Genomic DNA, 21,652 nt, shown 5'->3' with positions numbered 1-21,652 from the left:
TTTCTACCTTTGCTCTGGATTTTTGCATTTTAGGAAAAAAAAAAATGCTTATTTTAGTTAAAAGAATTACGGGCTGTTCAGCTGACCAATAAACATACTGTAGTAAAGAAGACATCTCACTAGAGCATCTACCATCAATTTATGAGATGGCAGCCAAACCACAGCAGATCCCAATTCACAGGTCCCTGGTGGAGCTTCTGCAAGAGCTGCCAAATTACAATACCTTTAAAGACACCAGCTCTACCTTTACATTCAGCTGGGGAGCATTCTCTTCATGTAGGAGCTATTATAGGTGCATAGTGTCATAGCAAAACTCTGCATTCTTAATAATCCCAAATTTGAAGAAACTAACAAAAATTCAAAACATCTATGTAGTCGACTCATTTAAAGAGCTTGATATACCAAACAAATTTTGGAGGAAAAAGTGACTGGGGAAAGCAGGAAAAGAACACAGCAAATGTAATTAAATGATATCGAGTAGTACATTTATTTCAGATAGTAAGTCAGCTTCTGACAGCGAGATGTATTAGAATATAGTCTCTGAAGGTAAAGGATGGAAGGACGGCCTGTTGCTCAAGAGACCGAATGTCTGTACAGTGCTTGGCACAATGAGGTCCTGGCCCTTCACTGGGGCTCCTAAGTACTCCAGCAATAGATGCGTTAGGCTTGAGGAGAATAGACTGCATAAACAGTTTGGAAATGGCGTTCCATGACATGGGCTAAATGACACCTAAGCAGCAGACTTAACCTTCTAAGCTCTGCAAAAGAGAAGCTTGGTCCGGTAAGTCTTCTCCAACTCCAGTTTTATGATTCATTCTCCATCTACCCACCCACTCTGTGCACAGTTAAAGCAATGTCCACTCATCCTGCTGCAACATGGTGAGCCTCTACAAGGGATGATCGATCCCACTTCAGTCACCACATATAAGAGGGCGGAAAAAAGAGCAGCTGGTCTCACCCTCCTCTACTCCAATAATAGACTCAGTATCTGGCAGGTGCAGAGACTCAACACCAAGGCTGGGCTGAGAGTTCATGGAGATGAGATTCTTACTATGCACTGTAGATTCTTCCAGCAAACTGCTGCCCATCAGTGACTCTGTTGTGGAAAAAGAAACAAAACAAAACAGTAAACCAAAATTCTCATAATGTAATGACACTACAACATACCATGCCCACCTCCAAGTCACACAGACTTCTTCCCTAGAAACCTACTTTATCTTTTCCTATTCTTTGGGCATCCAGTGCTCCAATGGACGGTAACTCCTGCATTGTTTTGAGCCTCAGTATGGCAGGATCTCATGTGGGCTTGGATTTCTCTTTAAATATTTCAAATTGCAATTAAAAAAACAGGCATCTTGCAACAAGAATACATAATGATGGGCACAAATTCCATGTGAAAGAAAAATACCAGATTCACATTAATTTTGAAAACAATGAACCTATCTGCCCCTTGACCACAATACAGAAACACACCTTTGTCTTCTATCCTAGAAAAGGGTGGAGTGAGCAATCCATCCACATTTCCAAGAGGAACAGTCTTTTATTCCTTACCGGCTTGTGGTCTCATATTTTGAGGACAAACATCTTCCATTTCTCTTTGACCATCCACTAATTCTTCCCTGTACGTCTTCCCCACGGATCGTGCCCTCCCTTCCTTACCTGGCTGTTCCTGCTCTCTGCTGCCATCTGTTCCAATTCGGGAGTGATGTTTCCTCATGTGCACATTTCTGCTACCACTCTGGGAAAACGTCTTCCCACAAATTTGGCACTGATGGGGCTTCACTCCTTGTAGTAGAAGGGGGAGAAAAACGTCCCAACAATTACCAAATTTGGAATAAAGATCTCATAAACCAAGAAGCCAATAATACTGTTGGAGTTGACACCACTGGTGCTAATTATCAGTGAATAAAAACAAATGAGAAATATTCCTGTTTCCTGGAGTGCAATAAGCTTTCAGAACAGAAGAGGTTTAGGTATCAGTACTGCCAGTTGTTGGAAATCTCAAGTCTGGAGAGCAATACAAAGTCCTCAACTCTGATTTATGAGAGGGAACAAGTTATTTGGAATCTCTTACTCAGTGACATGGAAATATTTAATGTCCCATACCTAGAATAAAAGGACCAAAAGCAAGGAAGCAGAGGCAAGGAAGCCGTCTCCTGCCACCATACAACAAATTGCAGCAACTGGTTTATATTACTGAGCAGAGACTGGATGATGACTTGTCACTGTGAAACCATTTCCATTTTACAGAGCAGTCTACCATTTCCTCCATACAAGTATGATGTCCATACATGCGAGCTCAACAGCATGGTATCCAAGAAGACAGGAAAAAGAAAGCATGAAGAACTCGGGTAGTCTCAAACATTACTACCCCAATAAAGTCTCTCCTTCCTCAAACAAGGCACATTCATTATGTGCTGATGATATTTAAGACAGATCAATCAAAATAGAAGGCAGAAGCTTTGAAACATTTGTGAAATAGATGTCCATCTAATGCTTTGTCCAACTACAAGTATGTAGTATTGAAAAAATAAAGGAGAACCCTACCTAGGGCAGAAACAAACTCATGATAGATTTCAGATGTGAATGGCTTTGGTTAATATACAGAGGTGCTAGGTCCTCTCTTTTAAGAAAGAAAATGGCAGCTATGAAAGAGATATCCAACTTTATGACATTTTAGAAACAATTTAAAAACAAGTTTTAAAAATGTAATTTAAATCTAGAAATTTAGAAACAGCAACAACAGAAAAAAAACTCAAAAAACTAATGGCTACAGGCACCACAAAGGAAGTTGTGAAACACTATGACCTGTAAAAACCAGGGCATTTTTCTTAAGGAAATAAAAGCAAAGTCCTACAATACAGATCTTTTCTCAGATAGGCCACAGAATGTTAGGTGAAGACTCTTACCTGAGTGGACAACCAAATGTTTCCGAAGGCTGGAGTATTCAGCAAAGGAACGACCACATCCCTGTGCCTCACACAGAAAAGGTTTTTCCCCTACAAGGGAAAAGTAAGTTCTTAGATTTTGGGATCACAACTTGATCTGATCATCCAAGTCCCTCTGAAGATGTCTACTGCATTCTCCCTTTTGGCCTTAGGTGCAACAAGTTCAACAGAAATTACACATATGCTTCCTAAAGCTTTTAAAGCATTCTCTTCATCAGCTTTGAAGTAGAAATACTGATGTTCTGAAATATTCTTAGATCATCATTCACTGAAAGCGAACCAAGGGCCCAGTGTTTCTAAATCGATCTTCCAAGTATATAAATACCAAAAGAGTAATTTAAAAGTGCCTGGACTATGATATATCTTCTATATACAGTTCTTAGCAACCAGCTCTCTGCTTCACACACTCCTAGGATTCTGTTCCCTTTCTGCCTCTCGGTGCCAAAAATTCCATTAACTGTATTTCCCTTCATGTCAGATTCTATACTTTATTTCAGATCAGGCTGAACTTGGCAAAATCCCGTGAGAGATGTGTCAGTCATTTATATTTATCTGTGGAAGAACAGAAATTCAAGGCACAATTTGTTCTCATAGGCTGAAATTCATTATTTTTGTATCTCTCCACAGCTATTTTTGTATTTGTCTAAATGATGAAAAATTGGGAGGTGACCACACTAATGCAATGCGACATAATTAATCTGTTCTAAACACCCTCTTAATAAAGCCTTAAAAACCGCAGAGATAACTTTTGCCTGCAACAACCCACTCAATATACTATCTTTAACACTATGATTTCAAGTCCTTAGCTAGACCACTGTATCAGAGTAACAGCAAGTCCACAGGAGATTAAGCAAGCTATTTTAACTAATTTATTGTCTAACATACACACAGCTCTTTCAGAGTAAACTTGTTTTTAAAGCTGTTTCTACTGTGCTTTTGCCTTTAGAAGTCCTCTCCCCACAGTTAATTTCTCAGCTTCCTATCTGCTACAGCATTCAACAGATCTGAGCAAAAAGGATCAATACAGCATGTTCTGATTAGTGTTACAAAGCTGAAATATGTGGCAGATTCTCAAACACTGTACCTCCTGCCTTGTTACAAATATTTAAAACTTGGAAGAAAAACTACCATTGACAAAAATAACAGCACACAGTTCCATTTCTAGAAATCCTACATCTATTTATACCTGCAGTTTTGTAACACCTTTGGTCTGATCAAACTCGTAACTGCACCTCATCAATTTGCAGCTAGGAAAGTTACTATTTACTCCTCCAGAAGCTACTAGTTTGTTGGTTGCAGAACACTCACTCTGTCATGGAGGATTGTGCATGTGTTAGTTGGGCCTTTTAACGTTCTCTGTGCCTTGGCTGGGAGCTTTAAGTGCAAAAGACAACTGTAAAAACTATGGCTGCTGTTACTACACGTTTAAAATTTTATTATTGGTATACATAATTTTTAACTACATCCCAACATCTGCCCCCCAAACCATGTGTCCTAGCTAGACTGCAAATTCTTTAAAATAGCAACCTTCTTCCATGTGTATCTACAAAGCACATACCATACGGTAGCACTTAAGTAAAGCAGAAGGCATAAACAGCTGCTGGCGGCCCACATAATCTATGATTTCATTTTACTAGGGAGGCCTTGTGCTCCTGCAGTTGTCAAGGTTATTTTAAAATGTTAGCTGTCATGCAAGCCTACCTACCTTGGCCATCAGTGAATCTCTAACAATATTCTGAGAGGCTTGAAGTGGCCCATTTGTTTAAATGGTGTGATAATCCTGAGGCTTAAAAAACCCAACCAAACCACCAGCATATTCACTATGAAGTTTGCTAACTATTAAACTGCTGATGATTTCAGCAGTAACTTGTGTGCCTCCCTCAAACGACTTTCTAGAATAAAAACACCTACAGGACTTTCTGCAGTTTTCAAGACTTTGGCTGGTACACCAACTTCTAAAAATATTGACAAAGCAGGATCAGATTCTCCAGAAGAGACAGCATAAACAAACCATGTATAAAATACAGCACTATGAAATAAAGGTTCTTGTTTTATTTAATATCAAAAGCTGAGCATGAGTTAAGAGTACACAGGCTCCAGCATATGGTACCATCCCAAATTAGCATTAGCACAAGCAGAGCAGTTTGCATGCCAGAATGCTGTCTTCAGTTATCGCCTTTTCCTACTAGACCTTGCTGCTATATTTTTGCTAATCATTCCACTGTATTTCTCACTTCCCTACATTTCCCAAATGTAGTCATTCTACAAGCAGCACAGGTGATGTAAGCTAATCAGATTCAGCTAGATGTCAATACAGCTGCGACTGTGTCCGCCAGGACTCCACACTGGGGAATATCTAAGCTATTGTGCCTTTCAGGAATTTAAAATAGTTTCTTCATAAAAAACAATTTCAGCAGTCATGTTCACAGACTGTTCCCCTGGGAAAAGTCTATTTGCTTCCCAAAACAACACACACCACTCCCTCCATCAAACCACTGGAGGGGGAAGGGAATCTTCCTAGCATGAGTACAGCATCATCATATAGTACTTAAAGGGTAAAACCTGTGTGGAATTTTATAGGATAGTAAAGGGGGTAAGTAGTTGATTAACTTGACGTATAGTTCAATGTGAATTGATAGAAAATGGACATTAATGTAGGACAGAGAAAAAAACATAAGATTCTGAGAAGTTTGAGGATGGAGGAGGAAGTGGTTTATTCCTCAGTAAAGACCCCACCTCTGCAGACCACAAATAGGTGAGGTCTAAAACACACCAGTGTGAATTCGTAGGTGGTTCTTCAGATTTCCAGCTGTTGTGAACTGTTTCCCACAGCCCAGCTCCGTGCACACAAAGGGTTTTTCACCATTGTGAGTTCTCATGTGCACCTTCAGCCTCTGCAAGACGTAGAAACTTTTTCCACAGCCCTCTGCTGGGCAGGTGAAGGAGCGGTCATTCCTGGAAAGCAACAAATCAGCTGTTTCATTACCAGCCACTGCAACGTATTTTTTTGTGAACACTCAACTTCTTTTTTTGATTAAATAAAAAGCAGAAACATTTAAACCAAAATGAATTATATCAGAAAACACAGAGACTCCAGCAAAGTGAACGACCTAAGTCCTAAGGAACTAGAGTCTGAGTGGTCCACTGGAAGTATTTGTTCAGGTAGTATCTTTTCATCATATTGCCTTGACTACTCCCTACCCAGAATGATTTAGTAAATTGGTGCAACAGATTATATAGGAGCATTGTGGAATTTTAGTCACTGGACGATCAAAAATGACTCTATGTGTTCATATAATATATGCAATTACTGCTGGCCTTGTCTCAGGGCAAGATGATGGCCTCATGTCTGTTGGAGCGCTCCTCAGTTTTTAAGCTGCTCTTCTACAGTGTACCTTAGAGACTGTCAGTTTCTTATCTAAAAAAGAGTAGGGTGATTTTCTAGATCAAGCAAGTTTGTTCAAGGATATATAAAAGTATGATAGCAACCTAAAAGTTCTTATGTTCACTATAGGATAGAGGCATGCTCTTTATCGAGCACCTGTTAAAATACAAATACTCAAAACTGATCACTAACAAGGACCTCCAAAAATCATCCAAATTTGGTCCTGGTGTTTCAACATAAATGACCCAAAGCTAGCAAAGGGCCTAGTATTTCCAAGAGTAATCCCACATTTTCACAGCCTGTCAATGTAAAAAAATAATGCTATCCCAAAAACAGAGCACAGTTTTTCAAAGTCATGACAAAATACACCTTTGTTCCACTCACCGGTGTGTTTTCAGATGATACTTGAAGTGAGCTGGCCACACAAACGTCCGATCGCAGCCCTCAACTGTGCACTTCAGCTTCCTTTCCACGCGAGATAAATGAGGAATGGGGCTGGAGTCTTTTGGCTGCCCATCTCCTGAGCAAAGATGAACATTTTCACCTGGAAGAAAAAGCCCAGCAAAATCTAAAAACCATAAAGATCACTACAATGTGTCAAATTTAATAGATAAAACCAGCATCATATATGATACAGGACTGTAAAGCAGGTATGTGCCTTGTTACTAATCGTTTACCATGTCCTACATGCTGCTGCCTAACCCATAACAGACTTGCAAACTTTACCAGGCCCGTAATCTATTCCCAACAAACTACCTGTATCAGATCAGCTGCTACCAGATGAGTCTTATAATGAGAATAGAAAGCCAATCCATCAAAAATTATAAAAACAGTCTATTAATATCAACAAACTGATTTTAAGTATTAGCCAGGATAACTATTTTTAAAAACACCTTAGCTAAAAAAGACATCATGCATTTGTTTGCAATTATTTATTAAAATAATTAAGTCACAAAGCATGTGACTACATCCAATTATGTATTCTCCAGAAAGCTGATCTCCAAACCCTGTGGAGCTACGAAGTATGAATTACAGTATGCATTAAAAATAGACACTTGAAAGTGAAAACAAAAGCTGAAATAAAAGCAGCTGCAGTCAGAAAGAAGATACTTCACATGTACCAGAGAACATGGGGACTACAATGGAACTGCTGGATCCACTGAAGTTCATTTCCTGAGAAAAATGGAAGAGCCTGTTTCTATTGCAGAAACATTACATGACTGTCCTGTGTAATTCTGTCACTGATGATATGAAGACATGTCAGAACAGATTAAGAGCAAGAGAGAGTGAAAGAGAAGGGAAGAAAGAAGCTGAAACTAGGAGCCTTGTATGGAACATTCATCTATTGAGACATAAGGAGGGTATTTCCTACCATTATTGCTTGCTTTGGCATTCTTAGCGAGCTGTGCCCGAGTGGCAGCAATTAAACTGTCATGGGCCAACTCTTGCACTCGTAGGAACCACGGAGTACTGCTGTCTGTGCTGTCATGAGAGAGAAAGTCATTCCCAGAATCTTCTGCTTCATCTTGAACAAACACCAAGTGCTCTGCTGGAGACCCCAACCCTAGAAACAAAAATAACTTCATGAAACAGAAGGATAATGTAACAGAGGGAAATTTCTTTCACTTCCCAGAGTCTAATGTTTATGGCATAGACCTAATAGCTGCACTGAAAAAGTTTTCACTGCATTGTGAAGCTGCTGCTGATTAAATGCTCCTGAAATATCCAATAATGCCCAGAAAAATTTGTGATCTTTCCCCTTCAGAAGCAGCAGGGACAGAGCTGTACTCGTACCTCCTCCATTCTGCTGTCTGAGACATATACAGCTGGATGACAAACAGAAGAATTACCTGCTCTTGTTAGGTTGAGAAGAATAAATGAAGTGCTGTCACTGGGCTGGAGGTCTTGCAATAAACTGGAAGTCTCTGGAGTTGACAGAAGTTCAGATGGTTTCTGTACATTCTGTGCCCTTGTTTCGTCTCCATCAGGGCCCACATTTACCTGGAGACTTCTCAAGACAGCAGATGAAGAAACATCCTTGGAAGAATTAGTGTGGCTTGGAGAAGTGAGATCTCTTTCATCATCTAGTGAAGAAAGTAAAACCAGAGTAAATAAAAAGCATAAATACACTATGACTAAAAGATACCTAAGAAGTTATTTTTCTAGAAAAAATAAAATAGAACTTGAGAGAGACTGGAGGAAGAAGGAATTTTCTAACTAGTCAGACTTCACTGTTAAATGAGAAAAGTTTCAGTCACCCTCCTGAACTTGTTCCCCCATCCCTGGAATATCTTATCAGCAAGAGGCAGTTGCCACTGTGGCACAGCGAAGACAGCTGCACAAAGGGCACACTCACAAAGATCCTCCACAGAGATTTTACCTGGCAACATGAGTCTGTTGCATTCTGAGGTCTCAGTAACAGGAAGGAGAGAAAGACAGGTGATGTCTTTTGGTTCCGATTCCACCAGCCCTTGCCCCAGTGGAATAGAAGTATTCTGAACAAACTGAACCAGCAGCTGAAAAAAGATACTGAAGATTAGGTCAAGAGCAGCACAAATAATTTAAAAAGGTATGAAAACCAGTCCATTACCCCCTAATGCCTTGTAGGAGACAGTGAATATAATCCCATGAATACATATCAAAGCAAATGGAAGCTTTTCAATTTGCCCTAATGGCAAAGGAGAAATTGTATTTGTCATCTCTGAAGTACCTATACAATTCTCAGTTCTTTAACCTACAATAAATAGGCCTGGATCACTGTGGACTACTCTGACGGCTACTTAGGCTACATTCCTTTTTATTTAATATTTCACCAATATAAATTTTACCAAAATATGCCATGTTTTAAGGCATACATTCCTTTTTAATTCATCTTTTACCACTTGATATTTTACTGCGCTCCAACCTTCCAAGTAAATGTTTTCCATGCTCAGCCTTTGGCACAGTTTTTTTTAAAAAAATCATTGTTTTTAAATACTTAAAAGTCAGCCTTTCTTAAATAAAAAGCAAGCAAAAGTCTAGTTGCAAAGATGTCTAGCTAATAGCTATTCAAAATAGGCAGATAATGATCAGAGGAACAAGGCTGGGATGACAAGAGGGAGAACACTGACAGCCTTATCCATCCAAGTCAGCTACTCCTAGGACGATCAAAGACAGACCATTAGAGCCATTGTCCTTAGTGTGAACCTACCCACCAGGGGTATTCAACAGAAGAAAAGCTCTTCAGAATTCTGTGCAAAATAAGGGGAACCATAGCATAAAGAGGTATAGGACTTATATTGGGATGCACTCCCTGGGGAGGACTTGGGGACTGAAGAAAAGGTTTGGCAGATTGCACAGGACTTATTATGCATTGTTTAAGGGAAAGGCCAAAGGCAGGAACTGGAAAGGATCAAGGTGGATCAGGGCAGAACAAACACAGGAAAACAGAGAGGGGAGAATGAACGAGGCTCATTATATATACGCAGAAACCTGGTCAGTTCAGTTATCTGGCACAGCCTAAACATCACTGTGCATCCTGTCTAATCATTAAACCCCATTCCTAACCCCTGTGTGATCCTGCTGTCTAGAGTGTGCATGTGTCATATGCCAGTGAACTCCAAGCCAGACTGGTTGGTAAGCAGGAGAGGTATGGTGACACATCCTAGAGAAACCCATCAAGGTTGTCTCTAAGCAGCAACCCTTGGAAATGGAATCAGGCACTTTGTGCTGCCTGTGCTTATGGGGGTAAAGCTACAAGCATCCTACTTGGGGCCCTCACCTGCACCCTCTCCCTGTGGGCTCCATTTAAACCCAGCCTGTGCTCCTTAGTCCCTTCCTGAGCTGTGTTGTAGGTTTACCTGTCTCAAGCCCCATCTCCTGGATAACTCTCAGACTTTTACTGCATCAGTGTCTGCAGCCCCATCCCCTGCTTCTCCCAGCTGGACTCTCTGGAAGGACCCTGGACCTGATTGCTCACTTTACCTCATCCAGAGCTGTGGATGGACCCTGTTTCCAGCACCCAACTCTGCTGGCCATGCTCAGGTGCTGCAGGACTGTGCCCTGGTCAGTGAGGGCACGGTCTGGGCTGGGCTCACCCTTGGCTCCCAGCTCACCCTCCCTTAGGAGCAGCATGTCATCGCTGACAATTATGAAGGTAAAAATTAAGTCTTGGACTCATGCAGATGGCAATATGCCTCTAAGTCAGACTGCGGTTTGAAAGGTTAGCATTTTTTCCACTTAGGTATATTATAAGATTATCCAGAGACCCCAGTCTGAAGAGGGAAGTATTTTTATGTTGTCAAAAAAAATAGACAGGCAATAAGAGACAGTCCCTTCCCCAAGGCCATGCATTCTAATTTAAGATTAAAAAAAAAGAGAAAGAGTAAAAAGATAAGGGAGTTAGGAATAACAGAGCAAAGCAACCAAACAAAGACGTTGGACTGAAAAATGTGAGCAGCAAGATAGTTCAAAATTACTGGACTGCCTTTCATCTTCAGTCTGTTCATGACCCCTACTCCTGCCTACTCCACCACCACAAAACACTCCCTTATTTTCATACAGAAAGCCTTAGATAAAACTTTCCTCTTATAACAGGAAAGCTTTGCTTCAAACCCTCCACTTCCACACAGCAATATTAAGCCACTATGGAAAAGCAAACTGCAGCAGCCACAAACAGATGCTTGAAAGAAAAGAGATACTTTTAGTTTTCTGTGTAAAGTGGTAACAAGCTAGTACAGAGAATTAAAAGGGGGCAAAAGAAGCGGAAGTAAACAAAAGGACAAGAATCATGCTCATTGTTAAAATCTGGAATAAAAGCCTTTCCCATAAACTAAAAGCAAATCAATCATCAAATATATTCCTCCCAACTCTACATCAAATAATTAAGAGAAAATAAAAATTTCATGTTACAGTTGTATCTTGACAGTCAAGTACTTTCAGAAACCTTCCTTTCTGCACAAAATGATTTAATACCTTTTTGACAGCTACAGCAACTGCAATATGAAAAAAAAACCCAACTAACTACAAACACTGTGTGCTGCTTTCTTAAGTTGCTTTTAATTTAGTTTTGCAGCTGAAAGCAAATAGGAAATTGTAAGGGCATCTGGTAATTGGCTATTCAGCATAAAAGACAGAGTAGGAATAAAGAGGTGATAAATTAAATGTGCAGATACACAAACTCTAACAAACTGCAGATAAGAGAGAGTAACAAAGACCAGAACTCCCGGGACACTGATGGATGGACCTTTAGAAGAATGACTTGAATGTGACCTTGAAGAAATTCAACCAGAAACTTTGTAAGAGATAGGAACGATATGATTGTGGAATACTGGAACACATCTCATAGGCACGAGCAAACTTCTTATGGGATATAGGAGAAATCTGGGACTGATTAACCATTACTAAGATGTCTTAAGAGGAGGCTGTAGGAATGTAGAAAACTTATGGATGTTTAAGGGAAAGAATCAAAGGCGTGGAAAGGGAGAGATCAAGGTAGATAGGAGAGGAACAGCCATGGGCAACAGGAAGGGGGTGGGGGATAATATGGGTCAAGCACAGATTAGCACGCTGCAGGTCAGTACGCCGTTCTGCCTCATCACTCAAGTCTGTCTTGTCTTCTCAAACACTATTTGCTCCTAAATAGTTTCCAAGTAGAATCATCAAGTTGACTTCAAGGTGGGCTAGCCTGTGAATAGGAGGAAACCATAATCTGGACCCCAAGATCCTGGTCAGAGACCTGACTAAAAAGCTCAGGGCCTGGAGACAGATACTGGAAGGACTTAAGGTTTGGCAGAGACTGGATACTTCCATGATCATGAGTATGCGTGTTCAGCTGAGAGAGGGCATGTGTGCGATACACTTGCAAATTTCACGCCTGATTACCTGATGAGTAGGAAAAGAATTAGGCCATTTCTGGTCTTCCTGTTCCATGTGAATGCTATTTGTGTTTGTGGGTACTGTCCTGCCATGTGTTAAGTGTTTGCAGCCATACGTGTCTGTACTGTCTATGTGTGCTTGGGAGCATATCTGCAGTTCAGACTCAGCCTCACTTCTGCCTGCACCTGGGAACAAGCCAGTGGTCTCCAGTCTGAAGGACTGGGAGGGAAGGAATCTCCTGGATGCTACAGTTTGTCAGATCTCATAACACTTAATATCTGGTATCACAAACAGGATCCAGGTGGGCTGTAAGCATTCCTGAGATGGTGACTATAAAATCCCTAGGTAAGGAGGTGACTGATCCTTCTACAAATATGGCCAAAGTGTTAGAATTTGTAACCAAGCAGACAGTACATCTTGGGGCACCTGAAAAGGAATAGTTAGGAAAACTGAATGTACAAATTATTAACAGAACACAAAATGAATTACAAGAGTTGTAAAGTGGCTTTACTCTATAGCCAAGATATCCTGTGGAATTTCAAATAAATGTTAGTATTAATTGCAAAAGAACATCCTCAACTTATAGATTTAAACTTTATGGACAAGATGTGAGCAATACAAAGAGAATCTGTAAGCCTTGGAGGGATAAAATGAGAAAAGTTCAGCTGCATCTTGCTATAAAGAACTTTATTTTTGTCTTTGCCATACCACCTTCTTAAATATAACCTCCTTTTATTCCTGCTGAAAGATCACATAACTCTGAAAATCCAGTAAGTAATATAGACAGTATATGTACTAAAAATGTAAAATATTCCTTGGCTCTTGTCACTAAACAAATAACTGTCATCCCTGCTGGTCAACAAGAGATGGCTGGGCAGGATTGATCCCTGGGTCTATCATCACAAGCTGTGCAGAATGCTTGTGTTACCGAAAAGCTTAGATAATGCCCCTGACCTGAGAGAGAAAAGAAGAAGAAAACAACAATCTATCTGTCCAAAGAACTGGGAACCCCTCCTAGATATCCTAAAAATAACACAAAACACCACAGAAACAGATTAAAATATGGCCATCTGGGATCCATCAGGTTGAAGTTTGTGTCCCACAACAGACCCCCTTCATTAGATGATTCAAAAGCCAAAAAGTGTCAGGCAGCTGTTCTGTTTATGTTGAGGGTGGCTGGGGAGGAACAGGGGGCGTGGGGGGAAGGTTGCTCCAGTACTGGCATTGAGATCTATCCTCCTACTGGACAGATAGACTAGACTCTGAGAGCAGCAAGGACCATGTTTTTAATTGATACTGTTTCTGTTCTAAATTAATCCCATTAACCACTACAAAATAAAGAGGTCAAAAGAACATTCAGCAGAGGGGTGGAGTGGAAAGGAGGGACTGGAGCTGAAAGGTGTGGAGGGCAAAAGGATGCCCTCCTCCCATACAACCTCTGGGAAATGAATTCATTCACAAGAGTCTCTCCTTGCGAGGTGCTAACGAGAAAGGAGAGGCTAAAATATCTCCCACCTCTCCCTTTTGAATAGCCGGTTCAATTAATAGACCAGAGCTGTAGTTCACTTGATTGTGCCAGAGCTCCCCCTCCACCCCCCCACCCTGACAGCAAGAAGCGCCCTGCGCTGCACCAGTGCGGTGGAGGCGGCTGGAGATATTTGCAATTGTAACAAATCACCCTGAAGCATGCAAAGCATGCAAAAATGCAGATCTTATCAGCTCCCTGAGGAAAGCTTGCAATACAGCTTTGGGGGCAGGGAGTTCAGAAGAAAAAGCAGATCCATCTGCCCGTACAAACTGTCTCCAGGCAGTTTTGTAACTTCCTGGGAAAGGATGCACCTCTGCTCAAGTATAATATTAAACATTTACTGGCATATTGGTGGCATCTCTAGGGATAAAACCATTAGCAGAGAAGCTTATGCAACCCATCCATAGTGCTTTCATTAATATTATCTAGACGTTACACAAATAGAGTTAGCTCCTAATTAATACCTTTCTCACATGGCAGGGGATATGAAAGAACATCTGTGGCTGAGATGCAAGGCTCAGAAGAGGATATAAAATCATGATTGACTTTCAGACACACTTGAACAGCTATTTGGGAAGGTGTAAAAGAGGTATGTACTAGTTTCACATCAAAGAAGCAGAAAATAGTACTAACTTAACACTCAACTTTCACAATCAGAACCAGAAAGAGGGTATGTATAGATTTGGTAATCTGCAATGCAAATTAATCCAAATTTGTAATACAAAATAGCCTTGATCCAGATTGAGGAACACTGTTTAGAAAACAGCATCTATGGAAAGGATGCCCTCTGCAACCTCTGTAGCTTTCATGCATCAGGCCTTTTCCCACTGGAGAAAGGCCTACTCTGTTCCAGGCTTACTGGGAAGGAGGTGTAACTCTGGTCTGCAGAAATAGGACTGTTATGTAAACATGCTAAATTAACAAACATCTGACTGAAGTCAAAAAAAGACAAGGCTCACTTACAGCTTCTATGTGAGGAATGAGGGAAAAGCATTCCCACTATTCTGGTCCTTGGCTGTCAGGAATAATCTACAGGAATCCACCCACGCAAAGACTGAAGTAACAGAGTCCCACCCCAAACTGAGAACCAGGAGAAAATTCGGTAGCAGTTACGAAATTCCAACCACAAGACAAGGGAAAGGAACTCCTTGCAGCCTATACCAAGGCTACTCAGGGCTGCAATGAATTTGCAGCTACTTTACCTGAATAGTAGGATTGGAAGGACTTTGGCTGCTCTGTTAATTAACAAATACCTTACAACTTCACCTGAGCTACGACTAATTACCAGCCTATAATCTACATTCCCTTTGGAGGACCAGTGTAAGATATTTGCTGTATTGCATATAGACTGAAAAAGGATAGAAACAGAGGAATCAATAAAAACAATTCTGTTTACACCTGTGAACTTCCCCAAAAGGTCCTTCATAGCAGTACTAAATCCTCTGCTCCAGGACCTCAGCCTTCTGAGGAGGTAAACCAGAAAAGCAAAGACACAAAGCAATACAGCCCTCTGCACTTCTGAGTGGGGGAATGTATAGATACCTGACTAGTGGCTGTCAGTCTGAAACAAAGGGAAGAAACAAGAGAGGTAATAAATTGAACACACTGATACAATTGTGTAAAGCGTAACAAACTGCAGACTTGTATCTAGCAAATTGTAGGTAAGAGTAACAAAGCACAGAACTCCTCAGACACTAATCAATGGGCTGCTGCTGAAGTGAAATGTTGAAGAGGTTCAACCAAAACATTTGTAACTAGTAAGAAAATAAAATTTTCTTGGGTTACCTGAATGGATCTAACACAAAAGATCAAACTTACTATCTGATGTAACAGGGACTGCAGGCCGTGTAAAACTTATTAGGCAATGATGAGGGAGTAGATCAAAGGAGAAACTGAGTTAAGGAGAGAAAGAACCATGGCTAGGGGAGAGAAGAGACTCCAACCATATGTTAGCTGGCTGTTGGTCAGTACATTGCTGTGTCTGATCACTGTAGTCCCTTCTATCCACATACTGAACATACTCCTAAACATTCTCCCCACAAGTGAGTTCACTGCTAGTGAACTTCTAGTCTAACATATGAGGAGAAGGCAACCACAGCCTAGAAAACCCCAAGATTCCAGCCAGAAAGTGGCTAAAAAGCCAAGGCTTTAGACCTGGCAGAGAGCAGAGACATCTGTGAATGTGAGTACGCATGGGAGTGAAGGTAGATATATTCCAGTTACAAACTTCTGTGTTGTTCATGCTGTTTCTGTTCATTTCTTAAAGATCCTTCAGCTATGTATGTGTTAATCTGTTTGTGGCCAGTTGTGTGCACACACACATCACTCCGATTCACGCTCGGCTGTGCCACCGGCTGAACCTGGTGATGGTCCAAGCAGCCTCATACCCAGCAATCAGGATCCCCTGGGTGCTGCTGCCTACCGCTTCCACCAACTGCTTAGTGGAAACATGAGTACCTTAAAAACAGAGCTGGCTGACACTAATAGAATTATCCAGGCTCTCCAAAACTGAGTAAAGTCAATTTGGTTTGAGGGAAAGAAGTAGTCAATACAGTAATTTATTTTATTATTGTAACAGAAAGAACATTATAATAGTGATAAATATAACATAACCTGAGAACAGGCAAGATCATTGTTTGACACTTGAAAGGGGAGAAAAAGGCCTGCAATATTCTTTAATTTTTTACTGTTCAAATCAAAACACAGAAACATTAGAAGCTGCCACTGAAAACACTTTGAGAATTAATATGTAAGCAGCAAACTGTGTAAACTCACTGAACAGAAGTTTTATGTGTTGCCCATAAACATTCCTGGGAACCAAACCCAGCTCATAATTGCTCACCTCAGGTTTGGATTCTAACTCATCCGATAACATTGATTCAAGTGTCTGATTCCTGCAGCTGTCCTCAGCAAGGCACAGACTTTTTTTTTTAGTTCAGAGAGAACAATACTCCGTGCTTATTCTCATATTTTCCTAAGCGTAAAACAGTGCAGTGGTCCTCAGCAAGAAGCTGTGTTGTGCAAATACTCAATTTAACCTAAAACAACAAAAAAGGAAATATAAAGAGATAGGAACCAAAAAACAAGAGCAATGCAAAAAGAAGTGAGCAGCTGTTGCATGTAACTTGAAAAATACACTTTGAAGTGCTGAGAAAACTTATTTACCCAGGTTCCTGAATTTCTGTTGTCATTGAGTCAGCAAAATAACATCCTAACACGGCAAATTTAATTTTTAAAGGCTCTACACCACATCTTATTTGCAGTAGTTCATTTTCAATGGAAAATTGAATTGTTTGTCCTGGAAACTTATGGGATCAACTGAAAATCACAGAGTAGGCAAGAGACAATGAGGCTGAACTCCCAGCCTGCAAAACAGTAGAATTATCCAAATTGTTGATGAAAGACAAATATACACAAACAAGCTGTCACCAGGAAAGCTCTGTTTTTCCTGTCTGTTGTTACATTTCTGATTATGAGAAATATCTTGTGGAACACAGGTAGGTTAGAAGTTACTTCACAAATACCCATACAATGTTTGCTCTTTTAGCTACAAGAGAAAATGAGAACAAGCTTGTATGTATTTTTGCCTACTGGGAAAGCACTCTGACACTAGCGATGGGAGAAGAAAGTGAACTATGCACAGTTTTTCCCCCACTCCCATCACAAATCTATTGAATATATTAAAAGATAATGAGAATACCGAATTAGCTAACAAGAGAACCTAAAAGTCTTCCTCTAGTACTCCTGACAGCAAGCGGTGCGGCACTGGATACTCAGGATACACACAGGAGCCTCGCCTTTTGCCGGGAAGGGGCAACATAATGCACACAGAGAAGGCAGCATAACTCAAGACCACCGCCCGCCAGCCGGGGCTCGGGAACGGTCCCGCTCGCTTTCCCGCTGCCCCTTCCAGCCCGCACCCAGGCGGCCCCCGGGCGACCCATGGGGACACAAGCAGAGCTGCCAGGCCGGGCTGTCCACAACTGGGCCGGGAGGGCACGGGGGCAGCCTGGCGGACACCGGTCGTAGCCCTGAGGGGGCAGAGCGAGAGGCTCCATCGCCGCGGGCAGGGCGGACGCCCAGGGCCGCCGGGGGGGGCACGTCCCTCCCCTTACCTCTCCACCCCCCTCCGCGGGCAGGTGCGCCACCCTCCCCCATGGCGGGGGCCGGCCCGTCGCCCTAAGGGGCAGCCTCCGGCGGCGAGGAGGGCCGGGCCGCCCGCCCCCGCTCCATGGCCCGCTCGGCTCCCGTGCCCCGCAGGGGGCGGTGAGTCCTGGAGAAGCGGCCAGGCCCAGGCCCCCGCACCCCCCCTCCCGCCTTACCGGCATCTCAGCCGCCCGGATGTGACGAAACACCCAACCGGAAATGCCAAAGGCCCCCCCAGTCCCCCTCCATCTCTATGGTGAGCCCTGGAAGGAGCGCCGCTTCCAGTTCCGGCCGCCAGTGGGGCTCACGGCGGCTGCGCGGGGCTTTATGCCTGGCCCCGCCCTTGCCGGCCGGCCGGTAGCACCGCCTCCCTTGGGTCACCGTTCCCGCCGTGGCGCTGCCGCGGTGCCTGCCTGGGCCCGGCCTTCTTGAGGAGCCCACGCGGGAGTGAGTTTGTTGTTGTTTCCCTCAGCCACAAATACAGCAGTGACAGCTTGGTGCTCTGTTTTTTCCCCGGTTGCATCGGGATCGTTACCAGGGCCGCGGTGTCTGCTGCAGCCTGACCCCTCTCAAAATAACCTTTTGATAGGGAGAATGTTTTACAGGTGAAGATTATGCAGGAAGCTTACGGTCAAGTTCAACATTTAACTGCTGAGCTCCTCTTCAACACAATGGAACACAGAAGACACGTTATTTCAGTTTGTTACAGCACATGTGGAAACACTGGCTTCCTGCTAGGACAGTGGTTTCTGTTTGGGCTTTGCTCTGACTTGGTGGGTCTGTTCTTGCAGCTGGTGATGGAGAACTTCTGAGTTCACAGCAGCTCCCAAATGACACAGACTAAGTCACTAATGTCAGAAACGTACATGTCTTAACAACATACCGAAAAAACAAGGGACTGAGTAATTTAAAAAGCTTGTACTTTGTTTTCTGCTCATTAGCTTTATCTTGGTATCTGTAGGTCAGAAGGACAGAGCTCCTGAAGCAGCAGGGTGGCAGCTTCTGCTCTGAACATCAGCTGCTAAACTGGGGACCTTCAGGTCCAGTAAACTTGGTTGCAGCTAGTCTGTAGCTTGGAGCCATGTGTGATTCCCAACTCCTGTGCCAGAACAGCTGCTCCTGGGATGGTGTTGGTGCTGCTGAGCAATGAGAATCCTGACAATATGGAAGTAAACCAAGGGGAGCTGTGGAGGCTGGAAAAAAAAACAGGTTCCCCAGGGCTCCCTGGGCATGCAGCCCGTTCTGATCCATGGTGGACTGTGCAAGAACCTGTGGTCACTTCCCAAGAAATGACTGTCATCATTTGTCTGTGAACTGCTTTGGAATGCTTTCCTCTTTCCAGCCTCTCTAAGATGTGCAGTATGGCTCCTCTACCTTTCAGCCATTTGAAAAAGTTGATTTCCAGCTTAAAGATTCATAGTTACCCCCGTCAGCTTTAAATGTTCAGCGAGTAGCTTCAGTCGTACAACCAGCATAGTGCTTCAGCAAACAGACCGTTGACCAGCTACCTGCTGGAGCCACTCAGTAACTCCCCAAAGTCTGCAGGCAAGTTACATGCACGTCTTTTTCCAAGATATTATCCCATCAACTTGCAGTCACTGCATTAGTACTAACAAAAGCCTGTCCTGTGCAATGAATTCTCAGTCAAGCTGAAGTACTCTTCTGATGTTCCACGCAGGGAAAACTGTGATTCAACACCCAAAATCAGCCACCACAGAGACCGGGTCACCTCACTGGTCATGCAAATAGATTGAGTGGGGAACTTCACAAATTCTGGCATTTATCATGTCGGACTACTTGGCCATAGTTGTAATGACCCGAAACTTTAAACATTTATAATTTATTCTCTCAAGCCTACAGAACTGAAGGTTTTGAGTTTTTTAACATAACCCAAATAAGCTGGAGCTGAGTGAATGACTATACAATGGTCAGAGTAAAAGACCATTTCACCATGTTTATTATCACAGGCACAATCCCAGCACGCCACATTTGCTGATCCAATACAATCTAACAAGGGCAATCAGAAATGCAGAACTACTAACCTCATAAACCCATTTTTTCTTGGTGCCACTTTGGTGATCCCAGGGCACTGAATTGTAAAGCTTGATTCTGTTACATTAAGAGACTTAGTAACCTCAGAAGTCCTTTGACTCATCATCAGTCCAACAATATAGAATTGTTGAGTAGTTATTAAAACATGGAGACATGTAGGCACATAAGTTCCTTTCATTTGCATCCTTCTAGGCTAGATGAGCTTGGCTGCTTCAGAGCTTGCATCTTGACTGCCTGGGGAATTTTGGTCTAATCTGCTTGGGGAATCTGCAGTAGGAATAGCACAGTGCTTACCTGAGTTGTTTATGCAGGTCCAAATCACTGGCACAGGTGTGTGAAGCAGCACTGGTCCCTGATGGGAGAATTGTCTGTCTGGGAATTTCCTACAGCCTCACTTTCTCAATAACATCTGCCCCTCTGGGATCCTTCCTGCTAATCAAGGAGAAATAGGAGACTCACTTGCATTTCCCTCATGACCAGATTCAAGAGAAGAGAAACAATACTGCTTTTTTCACCCCTGCCATGAGACACAGAAGATGGCTAGTCATGGAGCAGAGAGTAGTGTTTTAGCTTTGCCTGTTGATAAATCTCCTTATAATGGGACCCTATTCTAAATGCAAGGAGGAGCCTAAGCTTTATTTCTCTTAGCAGATCTTTTGTTCTTTCATATGTACACTCAGATATAACATCGTTATATAAACTTACGTGCGTTATTACAAAACACCAGCACCACTCAATTTTACTTCACTTTACTTCAGTAAGGTTTTTAAAATGAGAAAACTTACATTGCAATTAACTTCGCTTTGATGTTCAGCCTTTGCAGCATCGGTATTTAACAGAGTTTTTAATTGTTTCAAAAGTCTGTACGCGCAAAAGTTTTCTTCTCACATCTACAGCTGATGTTAGCAGGGGCATTACAAAACGGCTGAGTTATAAGAAACTGAGAGAACTAAGGAGCGGAGCATTTCCTCATGCATCCCCCGAGGCTCGCACCCAGCTCGGTCACATGTCGGACTCTCCATGGCGCTTAGCTTTTCCTGCCCCGTCAGCGCGTTTCCCGCAGCGGCAGCCGGAACGCTGCTGAGGTAATTTCTCTGGCTGGAAGCCGTACGTGCAGTCAGAAACCTGCCGCCGCGACCCGGCACGCTTTCCAAGCTTTTCAGAACACGGGGCGCCCGGAGCCCCTCCCGCGCCTGCCCCCCCGACAGCGCCCCGCGCTCCCAGAGACCGGCGGCGGCTCCGCCAGCTGCCGAGCCCACAAGGGAATTGGCTTCGGAGCCTCGCCCCGGTCCCGGGCCTCCCGCCGCACTGCGTTAGGGCGGAGGAGCCGGGGATAGGTGAGGGAGCCCGAGCTGCCGGACCGGCCCCTCAGGGTGCCGCGCCGGTAGGTACCCAGACACTCCCGCCCTGCCAAGGAGCTGCGCTCCTGCCCGCCGCTCGAAGCTCCAGTGCCGGGCAGGCGCGGAGGCACGCAGCCCCCGCCGCGAGGTGTCTGGAGCTCTACGACGGGACAGGACTCCGAATCAGCGGCGGCCCCGCTGCCGGCACGGAAGGGTTAAAGGCTCAGCTCCCATCCCGGAGGCGGTTGGCCTGGCTCCGCCTTCCATTCGACCGATGGCACGTTCCATTTCCCCCGCGGGGTAACTCCTCCTCCTTCCGGCTCGGCGGCTCTCCTCGCTCCGCTGGAACAGAGCGCGGCGCCGGCGACGTGCGTATTCACACCCCCCTGCAGGCTGG

The 21,652-nt window shown here is 43.3% G+C and overlaps 1 protein-coding gene across 2 annotated transcripts; it reads right to left on the bottom strand.

Annotated features, from left to right (window-relative positions):
- Positions 1-463: 463 nt before the first annotated feature.
- On the bottom strand, positions 464-21,588 carry ZNF410 (zinc finger protein 410). Of its 2 annotated transcripts, XM_065839747.2 has the most exons (11): positions 20,701-21,588; positions 20,210-20,347; positions 16,560-16,755; positions 8,714-8,849; positions 8,184-8,417; positions 7,706-7,897; positions 6,718-6,877; positions 5,722-5,903; positions 2,910-2,999; positions 1,660-1,785; positions 464-1,096 (listed from the first exon to the last, which is right to left on the bottom strand). In XM_065839747.2, the coding sequence occupies exons 3-11, from the start codon at positions 16,590-16,592 to the stop codon at positions 912-914; spliced, it is 1,338 nt and encodes a 445-aa protein (XP_065695819.1). In that variant the 5' UTR covers positions 16,593-16,755; positions 20,210-20,347; positions 20,701-21,588; the 3' UTR covers positions 464-911. The 2 variants fall into 2 exon arrangements, with proteins under 2 accessions (XP_065695819.1, XP_065695818.1); XM_065839746.2 differs by lacking the exons at positions 20,210-20,347; positions 20,701-21,588 and adding an exon at positions 18,040-18,146.
- Positions 21,589-21,652: the final 64 nt, after the last annotated feature.

Source organism: Patagioenas fasciata, chromosome 5 (genome assembly GCF_037038585.1).
Source record: "Patagioenas fasciata isolate bPatFas1 chromosome 5, bPatFas1.hap1, whole genome shotgun sequence".
NCBI lineage: Eukaryota > Metazoa > Chordata > Aves > Columbiformes > Columbidae > Patagioenas > Patagioenas fasciata.
This window is presented reverse-complemented; position numbering and strand designations above follow the sequence as displayed.